This window comes from Chiloscyllium plagiosum, chromosome 12 (assembly GCF_004010195.1).
Source record: "Chiloscyllium plagiosum isolate BGI_BamShark_2017 chromosome 12, ASM401019v2, whole genome shotgun sequence".
NCBI lineage: Eukaryota > Metazoa > Chordata > Chondrichthyes > Orectolobiformes > Hemiscylliidae > Chiloscyllium > Chiloscyllium plagiosum.
The window spans coordinates 56,475,193-56,491,331 of NC_057721.1; the positions used below are offsets into that span (position 1 = coordinate 56,475,193).

General features: G+C 39.6%; 1 protein-coding gene across 2 annotated transcripts in view; it reads right to left on the reverse strand.

Moving 5' to 3' along the window:
• Positions 1-8,220: 8,220 nt before the first annotated feature.
• LOC122555293 (collagen alpha-1(VIII) chain-like) overlaps positions 8,221-16,139 on the reverse strand; it is a 138,799-nt gene continuing 130,880 nt past the window's right edge. For both annotated transcript variants that reach the window (XM_043701141.1, XM_043701142.1), the window contains one exon: positions 8,221-11,616. In XM_043701141.1, the coding sequence (XP_043557076.1) occupies positions 9,686-11,616 (1,931 nt within the window). In that variant the 3' untranslated portion in view covers positions 8,221-9,685. The remainder of the gene's footprint in view (positions 11,617-16,139) is intronic.

The following is a 16,139-nucleotide window of genomic DNA, read 5'->3' on the forward strand; positions in this document are numbered from 1 at the left end:
TGTTCTAAGAATAAATATTCACTTTACTGCCTGTTCCAGAAACAACACAACCACATTCTGACATAGTTGTACTTCCCCTTCTCAGTCTCACCTGGGCAGCAAGAACAGTTCAATCCCTGTACCTTGATCTGAGTTAAGATAGTGGTAGGGTTGCAATAGAAGCCACACTGGGCTAGGGAGAACCAAGTCACTCATACTTGTGATCGTTTTTAAAAAAACAAACGCAGAATGAATCATTGTTTTGCTGGCACTAGTCATGTTTGGTTCAAAATGGGGAAGTATTTTTTTTGAAGTACTGTTAGACTTCATGCCTAGGCTGTGCAGGAAATCCTCTTAGTCTTCTTTCCCCTTTTCCCATCCCTGCATTAATTGCCTTGGGCACAGTAAATTTGGATCTCCATGCTCAATAACACAAAGTGTTGGCTCTTTGTGATCTGCTGCATCCTATTTTAAATTGAACATGCAAGCCTTCACAACAAGAGTAGCCACTTGATCAAGGCACAGAAGAGAACTGATCCTGCAAATTAGGATAGAAGCAGTGGCCCAAACCTTCGAATCAACACTGGAACTGTAGTGTTCAATGCTCAACAAACAGAAAATTACCCACTTGCCTGGATCACTTTAAAAAGACCAAACTTCTAAAGCTGCAGCCAGAAAATTTCTGAGCATAGGAATTCATGTAGAGACGAGAATTAACACAGAAGTTATGCTCTCTCCCCTTCTACTGTGCTGCCTTCTGTCATGTACGTTTAAATATCCTGTGTGAGTAAGCAGGTGATTGGATGAATGAGTAACGTGGAAGATGGATGAGGTAAATAGATAAATGGGTAGGGTGACTGATAGGTAGGTGGGGAAGGATCAGTTCCGATGTTGCCAGATCATGCAAGTATTTGGGTGGGTAGTAATTTTCCCTTTTCTGCACTTCAATGCATCGCCTTTTGGATTTCAGGAGCATTAAAAACGAGTGACATTAAATATGCTGACCTTTACCAAAAAGGCAAATTTTCATTTTAAATCATTTAGTTTATTTCCATTTTGGGGCTGATCTCGAGGTAGAAGTGCAAATTATGAAGGGAGCTATTGGCAATACCCCACCATACGTTAAGTGTAGGTGTCAATTGGTGTCTACGCTTAAGGCTACAAACGGGAAAGATCGTGTAAATTCCTCCTGCTGTTTACTCTTTGCTGACATCTGCTGGAAAGTGTGCATTTGGCTGTTGAGCTGAGATTGTTTGCAGGGCTGATGACATTTACTGGAGCCTGACACCTACAGGATAAGCTTTTAACTTCAGTGGAGAAGTGCAACATGATGTTGGATTGATTTTTGCATTCTATACACCTCTTGGTGTCTCCTCTCTTCCCCTCCCCCCAAATTCCCATTCATTGAAGTCACGTTTCTGCATTTGATCAATACATTTTTCTAGATCTTATCATCTTGGACAATTTTCAAACTTGGAATGTATATCATTTATAAAAGTTATTAAAAAAAACCAACAAGTAGGTAATCTTTGGACTATCGGTCAAACTGTTACATAATAACTTTATGACTCATTGTATCATGCGTCAAATAAGGAAATCATCCAACACTCCTCCATGCATCCTACTATATAGTAAGTTACGGTTCAGCAACCAGAGCATATGGTAAAAAGCACCCTTTATCTCCAGTTAAAAAGCTAATACAAAATACTCCTCCAGGGGACAAAAAAGTCACCACATTTTACATGTATCCTGTAGAAAGACCAAATCTGTTCCTCTGTGGTACATTACATTATCCAAAAAGCTTCCAAAGTGTGTCACATCAAATGAACTAGTTTTGAAATACAGTCGATGTTATAGTACAAGAAAAAAGAAATGTGGCAGTCAATTTGCAACACAGAAAAGCCCTACGCAGCAATAAAACAGATAGCTTGATGATAAATTTGATTTGCGGGATAAATGTTGGCAAAGACACTGGGAAAACATCTCATTAGCTGCCATTTCAACATAGTCTTCAAGGTGTGAGTCCAAGGTGTAACTCAGAGTGATACAAATCTATGTTTTGATGCATTTTGCAAACAGATTAGGGAAGGCTCATAACTGGTTCTTGTTTCTTATTGGTTTCATCAGAAGTTTTTCCAAACTGGTCACTTGATTGCAGCCATTTTACATCCATGTTTAATCCATGATGGTCCCAGGTATTGAAATCAGAAGACCAAAAATAGATAGTCCATTTTTACCAATGGCATTACATACTGGACACAATTGCCTTTTAAACATTGTCTTTAGGCATGTGTACACATTTGGTGTCCTGACTTTATTATCTTTCTTGGGGTTAGCAAGTAATAAAATTACTCTTTTTTTATTCAAAAAGGCCTTACAGTTGGTGCCCTGTTTTTGGTGACCTAGTTAATGACATATTTATTGAGGTGAAATATAGTTCTATGCCAAAGGGATAACAATATCTTTGTTACAGCCACTTTGCTCAGTGGAGAGCTGATTAACCACCGTCCCAACCGCACCCCAAACCTTCAGGTCATAACGAACAAGATACCCCATTCACAGTATTGATATTTTTGAAGAAGATTTCTACTTATTCCTATGCTGTTTAATACATTATGATTGGAGGTTGCATTTTTTTGCCCTTGCTCGTCTAGCTTCAATTTATTTAAGGCAGTAACCATATTCTGACAAGATGCTTCTCAGATTCTTTAATGATACCTATTCCAGTTGTTTTTCATTTTTGACATCTTCTTTCCCATCATTATTTCTGTCAATCTTTATGACTTTTGTCTTTTATATAATTTTTATTCTATAAGCTTGTAGTGCAGGTTGATAGTTCCGAGTCCCAAGTAGATAGGATAGTGAAGAATGTATTTGGTATGCTTGCCTTTATTAGTCAGTGCACTGAGTATGAGAGTTGGGAGGTCATGTTGTGGATGTACAGAACATTGATTAGGCCACTTTTGGAATACTGTGTTCAGTTCTGGTCACCCTGCTATTGGAAGGATGTTGTGAAATTTGAAAGGGTTCAGAAAAGATTTACAAGGATGTTGCCAGGGTTGGAGGGTTTGAGCTATAGGGAGAGGCTGAACAGGCTGGAACTATTTTCCCTGGAGCATCGGAGGCTGAGGGGTGACCTCATAAAAATTTATAAAATCATGAGGGGCATGGATAGGGTGAATAGCCAAGGTCTTTTCCCCAAAGCTAGAGGGCCAAGGTTTAAGGTGAGAGGGAAAAGGTTTAAAAGAGACTTAAGGGCAATCTTTTCACATAGAGGGTGATGCGTGTAAGGAATAAGCTGCCAAATTAAATGGTGGAGGCTGGTACAATTAAAACATTTAAAAGGCATCTGGATGGGTACATGAATAGGAAGGGTCTAGTGGGATATGGGTCGAATGCTGGCAAATGGGAGTAGATTAATTTAGGACATTAATTTTGGACTGAAGGGTCTGCTTCCATGCTGTGTAACTCTAATGCTCTATGACCAGCTCATACTATTCATTCATAACTGCACCATCTGCTATGTTCTATACACTAGGGGTTGGTCATCTGTAAATTTCACTGCCTCCAACAATTGACATCTTCTTTGAATGCCTTTCTGAACTTCATCTAGTGATTCATGATGGGACATGTGGCATGGTAACGTCACTGGATGAGTAATCCATGGATTTGAATTGTACTGCGGCAGACAATGAAATGTCAATCAAATAAAATGTGAAAATGGAAGCTAGACTAATGGTAACTGTGTATTAATTGTTGTAAAACTATCTGGTTCACTAATGCCCTTCACGAAAAGGAATCTCCTGCCTTTACCTAATCTGGCCTACATTTGACTCCAGACCCCCCTCAAACTATTCTTAGAAATCAGACAACGTTAACGCTGTTCTGGTCAGCAACACCCACATCCTAATCAAAAATTTTAAAAATTTCCTTCACCATAGGTAGATTGAAAAGAGCAATGGTGAGGGCCTTGTGTTGCCCCCACGTCTAATTACAGCATATTTAGATTCACCAAATACTTTCCTACTGTAGTTGTCCATCCTGCGTATACAGCTATAGTTCTTTTTATTTTCTCTTCAGTCAATTCTGATCACTTCCAACACTTTGAACAGGTTTTACCAGCTTACTGGTGAAAACCTTTCGCATAATCCACAAAATTTAATGTGCATTTCTTGTTGACATTGTGCTTCTTTTGCTTAACACACTCATCACTGCTATAGTCCTTGAGCTCCAAACACCTCTTCAAATCTAATTAGTCATAGCAAATGTAATGGATTGCTTTGGCAACTAATCCTTTTGTGAGATTGTTGATGCATGTGTAATTAAAGGTGCAATGCTCTTTACAGTTCGTGGTATTTGTCTCTTGCCAATTCCTTTCAGTTATCCACATCCTTTCAGATGTTAGCTACTTGTTGTTTTCACTATCTAACTCTCTAGCTAAATGTGTCACTAATTGTGAAAATAACACTCAAAATGTCTTATTCTCATTCCTTTGTGTATTTGAGTCTGGAGTTTCCCAGTGCACAACTGAGAATTAACATTCTGTAACCGTTAAATTATTTATAGCATTGCTGTTCATGCAGTTTGTAGATTCATGCCAATATTGAATATAAACTACATGAATGATCTGATAAAGATAGTGTTCCCTGCTACACTAATATGAGCACATCAATTTTCTATCATTTTAATCTAATTGAGAATGTCTCAAATCATGGAAGTGTTCTAGTGTTGTCCCATTGTCATCACCTTCAACTTCATTCTTTGGGCAGCACTCAAAATGAAGACCCACATTTTCATAGATATGCCCATGTTGGAATGGGGTGGGAGGGGGTGTGTGTGAGGTATTTAGAAGTAGCACGTGGGTCCCCATTCCAGGACTGTGACCCCATTTGCACAATCTGGGATGTTTTTGGTGCCCCAGGATAAAGGTGCCTGTAGCAGCCCCACTATTTGTTCAGATCAGAGTGGTGCTGGAAAAGCACACCAGGTCAGGCAGCATCTGAGGAGCAGGAAAATCGATGTTTTGGGCAAAAGCCCTTCATTAGGAATAGAGGCAGGAAGCCTCCAGGGTGGAGAGATAAATGGGGAGGTGGGGGGGCTGGGGAGAAGGTAGCAAAGAGTACAAAGGTGAATGGGGGTGGGGATAGATCAGAAGGGAAGGTGGAGCAGATAGGTGGGAAGGGAGATTGGCAGGTAGGACAGGTCATGAGGACAGTGCTGAAGTGGAAGGTTGGAACTGAAGGGGGGGGGGAGGAATGATGAAACTGGTGAAGTCCACATTGATGCCCTGGGGTTGAAGTGTTCTGAAGCGGAAGATGAGGTTTTGCAATTCCTGCGGTGGCAGGGGAAGGTGCCAGGACGGTTTGTTGGGGGGGGCGTGGACCTGACTATTGCCTACTTCATTGTGGGCAATTGGCATTTGGCAGGAGACTTTGTTCATGGAACCTTAGGTTGAGTGGGAATCATCAGCCCTGAGGGGAGAATCTACGCCTGGAATTTCTTCATTAACAGACTTTTTTTTGGTTGTTGTTCAATGGTCTTTTTTTCATTTCGGTCATTAGATATTATATTGTAAGTTAGATGTGTTTTTACTGTAGTGATTTGGTTCTGGGACTTTGTCCTGAAAATTTCTTTGATCAGCATTATGTAAGTGTTGAGATGCAGTAGAGTCCTCCCCCTTTTATTCAAAACTGAAGAAAATGTTGTTTGTGATATCATGATTTTAAAAACAAAGAGCCCATTTAATTTAGAAAAGGTTATCTGAATCTTTCACTTAAACAAAAAACAAATCTGATCCTGGAACACTTTGACAAGACATTAGGTGTAGCTTAGAGAGGACACAGAGTTTCTCTGTTTTAATGGACTCCATTTGTTAGGTCTTATTACAGCTAAAGTTATTGTGAATGCTTGGCTGAGTTTCAAAATAAACAATATCTGATCTGGGGTGGAGATTACAGGATTGAGTTTTAAGGTTGATGCTGAGGGCATGTCTTTAAAGGTGCTATATAAGTATATGTTGTTGTTATTCTTTGGTTTCTCCTTAGGATAGCAGGCTTTGCATATTTAGTCTGAGGTCAGACTCTTGCTCCTACCATTTGATTCTACTATATCTGAGCCTGGATTTGGGTCCCTTTACTTGAGGAAAGATGTAGTTGGAGGAAGTTTAGAGGATGTTCACTAGATTGATTCCAGAGATGAGGGATTCGTCTTATGTAGAACAATTGAGAAATTTACTCACTGGAGTTCAGAAGAACGAGAGGAAATGTAATTGAGATGTACAAGATGCTAACGGGATTGACCAAGATAGGATAGACATAGAAAGGATGCTTCCTCATGTGGGGCAATCCAGAAGGAAATGTCATAGTTTTACGATAAGAGTTAGTTGATTTAAAATGGATGAGGAGAAACTACTACTTTCAAAGGGTCATGAATCTGTGGAAATCACGACTCGGAGTGCAGGGGATACTGGGACATTAAGGAGATAGTCAAGAGTTTTAATTAGTATTGGGGTTGAAGGGTTATGGAAAGCGAATAGGAAAGTAGAGTCCAAAACAAGATCAGCCATGATTATATCAAATGGCAGACCAGGCTTGAAGGACTGAATTGCCTACTCCTGCTCCTAGTTCTTGTGTTCTTATCCCTGCTAGTGATCAGTTAATTATATTAACCCATATATTTTTAAGTTATTACACATCTCTTGAACAGGTGGGACTTAACCCCAGACCTCCCAGTGTAGGGGAAGGGTTGCTAATACTGCACCACAATCTTCAGTGTATTTTTAAGAACTTCATTCTTAGGTGGTTCTCCATATTGTTCTCTGACCCAACCAATTGTGAATTTTACTTAAAGTAATTTTTAAAAGGGTAAACAATACTGAGCCGATTAAAGTTGGGAAGAGCAATATCTCCTGCTGTTTTTCGAAAACCCCAGCCAATCAACAATCACGACAATTGAGATCCTATCAATTTATTTTGAATGGAAGTAAAAAGTGAAGGCTTGTTGAGGTATTTCATTATTGCTTACTGCAAACTTACACATTCACTTAACATAATCCCAACAAACCTCAACATTACAAAACAAAATATAAATAAGCATTTCACAAAACAAAAGATTCTTCTCAAAACGAATCTGAAAACGTGTTTAAATATTTAATACAATAATTTCCAATTCAGTACAAAAAAGTTTAGATAATACAGTATAAGCATTAGTCGCCAGAGGGGGAAAAATTACATTGATTTCTGTAAGACCCTGAATGTAATCAAAAGTGAAAACACCATGACTGACTGACAGGCTGCATGTAGAATACATAATCTATACATACTTTGGCAAGATTTTAAAATTTGGTCATTTTATGCTTTTTGTTGAAATTTTGTTAACTATACTCTATTATTCAATTGCCTACATTTTGTCCTGGTCACCCCCCTCAACATAGCTTCTACATTGAAACCATAGATAGATGATTTGTTCACAGATTCTGATTTTGCCTTTTACTGTGGAGACTTGATAAATTTTCTTTATCCTCCAGTCACTGCCTCTCCCTGTCTGGCATGGTGAGTTTGGAATGATGCAGGATTGAGGAAATAATGGTGTAACCTTTAAGCTCATAACAGTATGATATGATAAGTGTAACACCAACACACCGAGTCATTATAACTCCTTTAAAAAAACTTCCATAAAAATGATTATAAAAGTAAAAATTCCACAGTACTTAATGCTATAAAAAGGTTACATTGTGACACACCAAAATAGTTTCCTGCAAAATAAAGCCTGACAAGATAATTCCTATATGTAGCAACACAACCAAAATTGATATACTGATACAGTGTCAATTAAAACCAAATCAACACACCATTTTCGAGCTGTTTATCATAAATTGTGAGCTATCAAGAAGGTGTCAAAGAGTAAGGTTGAAAAAATTTAATCCAATGGCTAAATCTTTAATCCAGTCTCATTAAAGGTTCAAATTCCCTTGGAAACTTAATTGGAATTAAAGTCAAAAATGATTTCAATTCAAACCGTTGAATGAAAGGAAACATGATAAATCTCTCAAGCTGTAAAAACATTGTGAATGATTCAGTTTGTGAAAAGCTGATGAAAAGTTGGCATGAGCAACAGAAATTTTATTTCAAATGAACAAATTGCTCTAGCATCTTATTTGGCTCTTGTTTGAAACATTTCACATTTTGATGCAGCCTTTCTGCTCATATACAACTTTAGACAATCAGTAGTAAAACAAATAAATTATTGTTGAAAAGCTGGAAATTTTATTCATAGTTACAATTGGTAGAAGTCATCAGCAAACTGTAGTTATGTACTTCAGCTTTTATGCCTGGTTCAGGTAATCTTGGACAAAACATTTTTTTCTATAGGTTGAAAGCTTGATGAGCTCTTTACACATATATTTAAAAAACAAAAATAAAGCAATGTATAACTGGCATAAAACTTTCTTTTAACATCAGATAGAATTGGTGGTACAAGCATGTTTTGCACATTCAAAATTATAATCATTTGGTAATTAAAAAGCCCACAGTGTTGTATCTATTTATGGGTATCCTAGTGTATTTATTTGCAACTGACCTGCTAATTCATGCATTTATTAAAGAAATGCCTAATCCAAAATAGTTTTTTTTGCCACTCTCTGTACAATCTATATCTATGGCTCTAGGCTGTTTCACCTAAGTGGTGTGGAAGTGCAGACATTGGATAAATACTAGCATTTTACTATTTTTTTTAAAAAGAGCTAATGAACAGAAATTGCAAGGCTACAGTGGACTGCACAAAAATCTTTCATCTTCCCTCTCCTTAGAAGAAAATCAATTTCTACATGTTTCACAAGAAACCTATTGTTCATCACATTTTATCGGTGTTCAGGCCTCTGCTTATCAAATGTATTATTTTTCACTGGAAAGGTGGATGACAAATATTGCAGCTCAGTACATGGTAGGCTGCTTTAAATCCTTGATGTATTGCTATGACCTCCTTACTGTTTACCAGATGAAGGAGATACCACAATAATTTGTTCATGTTTAATCATACTTTAGAGATGAAAATAGTCTTTTATCCCTTTTCTCTCTTTTGCAATTCAGCCATTTTCTTTAAGTTGTTTCTATTTGTGTGAATTTGCTCTTGTAAAGAGACAATTGCTCCTAGAAAATCCATGTTGCACCCAACAAATGTATAAAATAAGTAGGATATACCATTTAGGTATATGTTAACACTGAAAACTGAAACTTACCTCAACTCCAAATTTAATTAGATACCCCCTACATTGATGTGCTATTTTGACTCTATTCTTATATTCGATGTGCTTTTAGTAACTCTGATTGTGATTGGAAAATTAGTTGCAATTGTTCTAAACAGTTCCCTTGTGCAGATGTGAGTTGAGTTTGAGAAGCATGCAGACGATCTGCAAGTTTACACTTAGGGTTCCTAGCAGAACGTGTATTTTTTATTTCATTGATTTGAATTCAGTCTTGGGTCTTGGAGTATTATTCTGTGTTTTCCAACACTTTAATGCGCATTTAGAATGTGTAAAACAGACAAGTCTATTCTTTCTTTGGGTTCTCCTAGCAATGACCTTCCAATAAAAGAAAGAATGGCAGTTAATCATCCTACAAATGTCAGTGATTGCTTTTGTAGTGAAAATTTAACTTTTGTAAGATAACAAAGACCATGTTTTAAAAGCTTTACTGGTTTACATTTGTTTTTACATTGGATACAATAAATATCCAGAAAATGATGAATGCACATAAGGGCCTGAATAAAGTCCTGCTGCCTGTTCAGATGGAAGCTGTATCCAGACTTTGTCACCATGCATGAGTTCAAGAACTGAGCTCCCAGAAGCTTGGTCAAGAATCCCCTTCTTGTATTCATCGTAAGTATACATTTGTGGTTCATTGTTCTTGTATAATGCTACCCATACATTAGCACCTTTGCAATGAACATGATATGAAAAATAATAAATTCCTGGTATCTCACATGTAAAAATGCCAGTTTGCGGATTGTAGCTTTGTCTGCCATTGTATAAGATTTTGTCAAATTTGACAGGAGATCCTGCTGGCGGGAAAGGTATTGTTAGCTTCGCAGTGAATGCAGGCATCTCCGGACTAATTCCTATAGGTTTCCCTTTTTTACTTGGCTGAGCATAACCTTGTGGTGCCTTAATGCCGTCAATTCCTGGCCCCATCTCTGGAAGTTGAAACTGTCTTATATCAGTTGGTGGGCCTGGTGGACCTGGAGGTCCTGGAGGGCCAGGAGGGCCTGGTGCTCCTGACAATCCTTTGAAACCTTCTGGACCAGGTTTTCCTGTTGGTCCAATGTGTCCTGGAACTCCAGGTTTCCCTATGCCAGGTAGCCCTGGTGGCCCTGGTAGGCCTTTCTCTCCTTTTGGCCCAGGAAGACCTGGTGGCCCTATTGGACCACCCGGACCAGCAATCCCAGGTATTCCAGTGGGGCCTTGGATACCCTTCTCTCCACGAAACCCAACTTCCCCTTTCAATCCTGGTATTCCTGGTCGTCCAGGCAAACCAGATGGGCCTTTATGTCCCATATCTCCTTTTGGTCCTGTTGGTCCTGGCAATCCTCGTGGACCTGGTTGCCCATCTTCACCAAGATACCCTGGTATACCTGGCAAACCCTGGATACCAGCTTCCCCTTTTGGGCCTGGAGGGCCTTGAGCACCAGGCTGCCCATACTCTCCTTTCACTCCTGGGAAACCCAAACCACCCGGAGGTCCAATTTGACCTGGAGGCCCAGGCAGTCCTCTTGCACCTGGAGCACCAGGAATTCCAGGAGCACCAGCAGCCGCAGGTTCACCTTTAAATCCCTGCTTCCCCGGAGGCCCAGGCTGACCACGTTCACCTTTTGGACCCGGAAACCCTGGTTTTCCGACTCCTGATATTCCTGGGGGCCCTTGTAAACCAGGTAGTCCTTTCTCACCTTTGGCCCCTGGAAAGCCAGGCTGACCGGGAAGTCCATCTTGACCTGGCTTTCCAATACCTGGCATTCCTGGAGGTCCTTGGACACCACGGGGCCCTGGAAAACCTTGCAATCCTGGTTGACCTGGGAATCCTTGTTTGCCTGGGGCTCCCGGAGCTCCTGGAAGACCACTAAATCCTGCTTTTGAGATGCCTGGTAGACCTGCAGGCCCTGGTTGTCCAGGTAGCCCTTGTGGTCCCCTTAAGCCTGGTAATCCAGCTATACCTATTCCTGGTATTCCCTTTGGTCCTACAGGACCTGGCAACCCTGGCATTCCTTTCTGTCCTGGCTCTCCTCTTGGCCCTTGTTTTCCTGGAAATCCTGGTCTACCTGGCTTCCCAAATCCAGGCATTCCTGAAGGACCTGGTAGTCCTTGTGGTCCTGGTGGTCCCATTGGCCCTTGTTCTCCCTTTGGTCCCATGTCACCTTTGCGACCTGGCAATCCCATCTCTCCTGGTTTACCTGGCATTCCTGGCATTCCAGGCTTCCCAACACTTGGAAAACCTGGTTGACCTGGCAGACCTGGTTTTCCGACTTGCCCTTGAAGATCACGTCCCGGTATTCCTGGCAGACCAGGTGGCCCAGTTGGTCCTCTTGCACCAGGCTCTCCTGATGGACCCTTCTCACCTTTCATTGCACTTGGAAATGTCGGTATCATTTCTACAAAAGAAAAAAATAATTGAAATATAAAATATTTGCTTCTGATTTTAATAGTTATGAAAATGTTGAAACTTTTGATATCATTTAATGTTTGGAAATTGGTTGAAAAATGTCCATTATTTAAAATTTATCAAAGCAATTGTTCGTATCCATCTGTACAACCTATTACAAACGTTATATCATTTCTACAAATCTTTACTTCATCTTGTTACACATTTGTTCATCCCTTGTCGTTATACTCTGAGTCCACATTAACAAAAGCAAATCCCTATGTAAACTGACACCAAAGATTACATCTCCAATGCTCTCCTGGTCACCAGGGTATGAAGTAATTTTTCTAGGGTCTACCTTTTGATCGTTATTGGGTACGTTTTGGTTTTCAAGGGCTCCTTTCTCACTCTTACTATTTGATTTATTAGTCATGTAGTAACATTACCTCCTGTACTTGCACTGATGTATGGGCTGTTTAGAATCACATAAAAGTTAAATTAGGAGAATTAAATCAATGTTAATGGTGCATTAAATTTAAAACCACAGCACTCAAGAAAATCCTTGTTTCCTCAATGGCAGTATTTAACTTAGCTTAAGAGCACAGTCATAAGCTAGCAACAAAAGATGTTTCTCAAAAAAACGAATACATATTTCTATATACAAAAAGGCATTACCTTAAACATACCGTTCATATCTGTGAGGTCACAGCTGTTGCCTTGCCATTACAAATTCATAAAGTTTAACTACTTTAACCAGGCAGTTGTTATCCTTTTTACTGCATCTCAGATCTCTATCTCAGATTTAAATTTTACAATTGACATAGTATTCATACACCGTATTCACTGCACATTTCTCCCATAAGGCAAGCCTTGAGCATATGCAGTCTCCTGATAGAAGTTCGACATTCATGTGTAAACATAGAAAACAGGTGCAGGAATAGGGCATTCGGTCCTTTGAGCCTGCAGCCCCATTCAATACGATCATGGCTGATCATGCAATCTCAGCGTCCCATTCCTGCCCTCTCCCCATTCGCCTTGATCTCTTTAGCCACAAGGGCTATGTCCAGCTCCCTCTGAAATATATTTAATGAACTGGCACCAACAGCTTCCTGTGGGAGAGGTTCACAACTCTGAGTGAAGAAATGCTTACCCCTTATTCTTAGATTGTGATCCCTAATCCTGGACTTCTCCAACACTGGGGCCATTCTTCCTGCATCTAGCCTGTCAAGTCTCAACAGGATTTTATGTTTCTATGAGATCTCCTCCACCCCCCCAAAAAACAACCATTCTTTTAAAATCCAATGATTACAAGCTCAGTCGATCTAGTCTTTCCTCATATGTCAGTCCTGCCATCCCGGGAATCAGTCTGGTGAACGTTCGCCGGACTACCTCAATAGCAAGGATGCTCTTCCTCAGACTAGGAGACCAAAACTGCACAAAATATTTAAGGTGTGACCTCACTAAGGCCCTGTATAACTGCAGACTTCCTTACTCCAATACTCAAATCCTCTCGCTATGAAGGGGAGTATGCCATTAGCTTTCCTCACTGCCACTCACCTGCATGCCAACCTTCAGCAACTGTTCCACTAAGACACAGAGGCCTTGTTGCTCCTCATTTTTTCCTAAACTGCCACTATTTAGATAATAATCTGCCTTCCTATTTTTGTGACCAAAGTGGATAACATCGCATTTATCCACACGATATCGCTATTCCCAACTATAGGTAATTCATTACCTGAGTGATTTCAAATTTTCCAGGTTTCCAGTTAGCTGGCTTAAAACGCCTTTCTTTGAAATTTCCATCTCCTTCCTTCCTACCCGTGCAGCCTCCCTCTCTTTCATCCCTCTCCACACAGCTTCCCCTTCTTCCCAAATTCCTTGCAACATCCCTCTTTCTCCTTCCACCTCTTGCAAACTCCCTCTCTCGCACATCCTCTCTCTTGTGGTCTCTCTCCCCAGCTCTGCACCCTCCCTTTCTCTCCAATAGCACCTTGCAAACCCACTTTCTTTCTCACTTGCAACCTGACTCTCTCCCAATTCTGTTGGTAACATCCATCTTTCTCACCCCTTTGCAACCTCCTTCTCTCCTACCCTCAACCCCACAGACTGCCTCACTACCCCACCTCATTCAATCATCCTGTCACTCTTTAACCCTCTTGTCAACCCCACTCTCAAAGCAGACCTCATGCCACTTGCCACCCTTGACTGCAGTCTCCTTTTTCCCCTCCACCCACCTCTCCTCTGCAAAGCCAAACCTCTCCCCAAACCCTTAAACTGACTTTCCTTTTGAGGAAAATATCAGGAATGCTTTTTAATGTCTACTTTGATGAAGTTATAATGAACTTCATGCATTTATATGTTTCTGACTAAGTTATCATAACCCAATATGGAATCCAGGAACTGGCACTATTTCACTTCAGATTCTGGGAGGTCTATGTCTAAGCCAGCTATAGGTATTGACACTGTTAGGTCTGCTTCCTCAAGCCAGCTAACAGAACCAATTCTATGGTACTATTATTCAGAAAATTAACAGAATTTAGGGCACTATATCGAGACCCTCCATTCTGTCATTGAATCATTCAAGACATAAAGCTTTTCCAATTCATAACAGCTCTTTAACATCCTTATCGACTAATGCCTGCCCCATCACAGATGTTCTCCCTGGTTTATGCTCTCAGGCTTTGCACTAAATGATTCTTAATATTTGGTTATTCCAATTTTCATTCAAAGCCACCTTTTGAATTCACCAACCTACCATTTTCCCTAAAGTTTTCTGTCCATTTAATTCTCCTATGTGTACTCATGACAAACCTTTTGCATGACCCTTTAAAGAAATTTTCATCAAGTCTTAATACTCAATGGTTTGCATTGGTTGAAAAGTAATTGATTATCAATCATTTCAGGGTAAAACTTGTTAGATCATGCTAAAATGTTCATGATAGTTTCCTGTTTTAACATTGTGTCTCTATTTTAGTAATACATTCCACAGTGTACTTTGGGACTATTGAAAGCCTACCTAACAACCTAAGTAAAGACCATTGAATAATTGTCTGCCAGAGACTTTGCCCAGATTCTCGTCTTCCACAGTTCCATGTCAAAAAACTGTCACACATCCACTCTGTGACTTTTGCCTGTGGCCCATCTAAAAGGAGGGTGGGATTTGGAGGATGGGATCTGTGCGGTAGCACAGATTGCTGGCCTTAATAATTTGTGCGATTTGCCCTCGTCCTCTTGCTTTGCACTGTAACATCTGGGATGAGAAGGTTAGTTTGTACTGGTTTTTGTGAGATCTGAACAGACACTTAGGGAGGCATTGTAACCAAATCCAGCAGTTAGATAACAAATAGGATTAAGCGCAGCAGTGGTTTTAAATCCTGCCTGATTTTGCTTTTGTCAGTGAAGATTACAGGCAATACTTTAGAAATGTAATTGCTTCTGCAATGTTATAAAAAATATTCTGAATTGTAAATCAAATATGTTTGACTTGCAACTGTTTCAATTTTAATAGCTTATGTTGAAAATGAGTAGTGTCAAGTACAGGGGTTATCAGCTCAAATTCGACATGTAAAATCAGTCTGATACATCTGCACTCAATCAGCCAAGTCTTTCCATTATATTAATCATATGTTCTCACAGTTCTGTAGAGACAATACTACTAGAAAACAACAAAAGATAATAAATTATATTTACTTGAGTGAAGAGAATAATCTTACACTCAAGTCTTCCTTCATTGCTTTCTCCTCCTTTTGTGAAGATAATGTGTGCAGGTGGTTACTTCATCTCATTTCCAAGTCTTGTTTCATGATGAGAGGGTTATTGCACTAGGAAATGAGATGAGCTGAATGGATTTTTAAAAGACATTTATTCTCTCTTTGTTCTTGTGTTTAACATGATATTTTTAAAGTTTTGTTTGTGTGTGTTGCAGAATGGCTACAGTGGTTGATTTAATGGCTATTTAACTTTGAAGGGCATCACAGCGAACCCATTCTGGAGTTCACTTCACATGACATTAACATGCCATTGCTTTCCAGTAGAAGTTGTTGAATAGTGATCAACAGTAAGAACCTGTCAGTCTACCCCTACATCAAAACATTAAAGACACTTATAGTCATTCAGATCCAATGTTCGGAGACTAGCTAATGTTGTCGCCAAGTGTATTGAGAACATCCGTTGTTGTTACACTCAACTTCTAACTGCTATACTGAGCTGAACCATCCAGAGGAGCCACTGAAACTTTTATTTCTTAGACTATAAATGCATTTTGGCTTTGACATGATCCAAGAAATTCTTTTTGAGAAGAGAATAATTTTCCCAGCCTGGAGGGTTATATTTCAACTATTACAACTGCAATGTGTTTCTCATTTTAAAAGAAAGCTGTCTTCACTGGATTGAATTTAACAATACAGGAATTTCCCTGCATTTTAATGTTTCTACAACTTAGAGTAAAGCGGGTTGTTTGACAGAATCAAGTAACATTCGTTTTGTTTCTATAAACAATTGCACATTTAAGAGTACTTAAAGTGTTCTGACTGC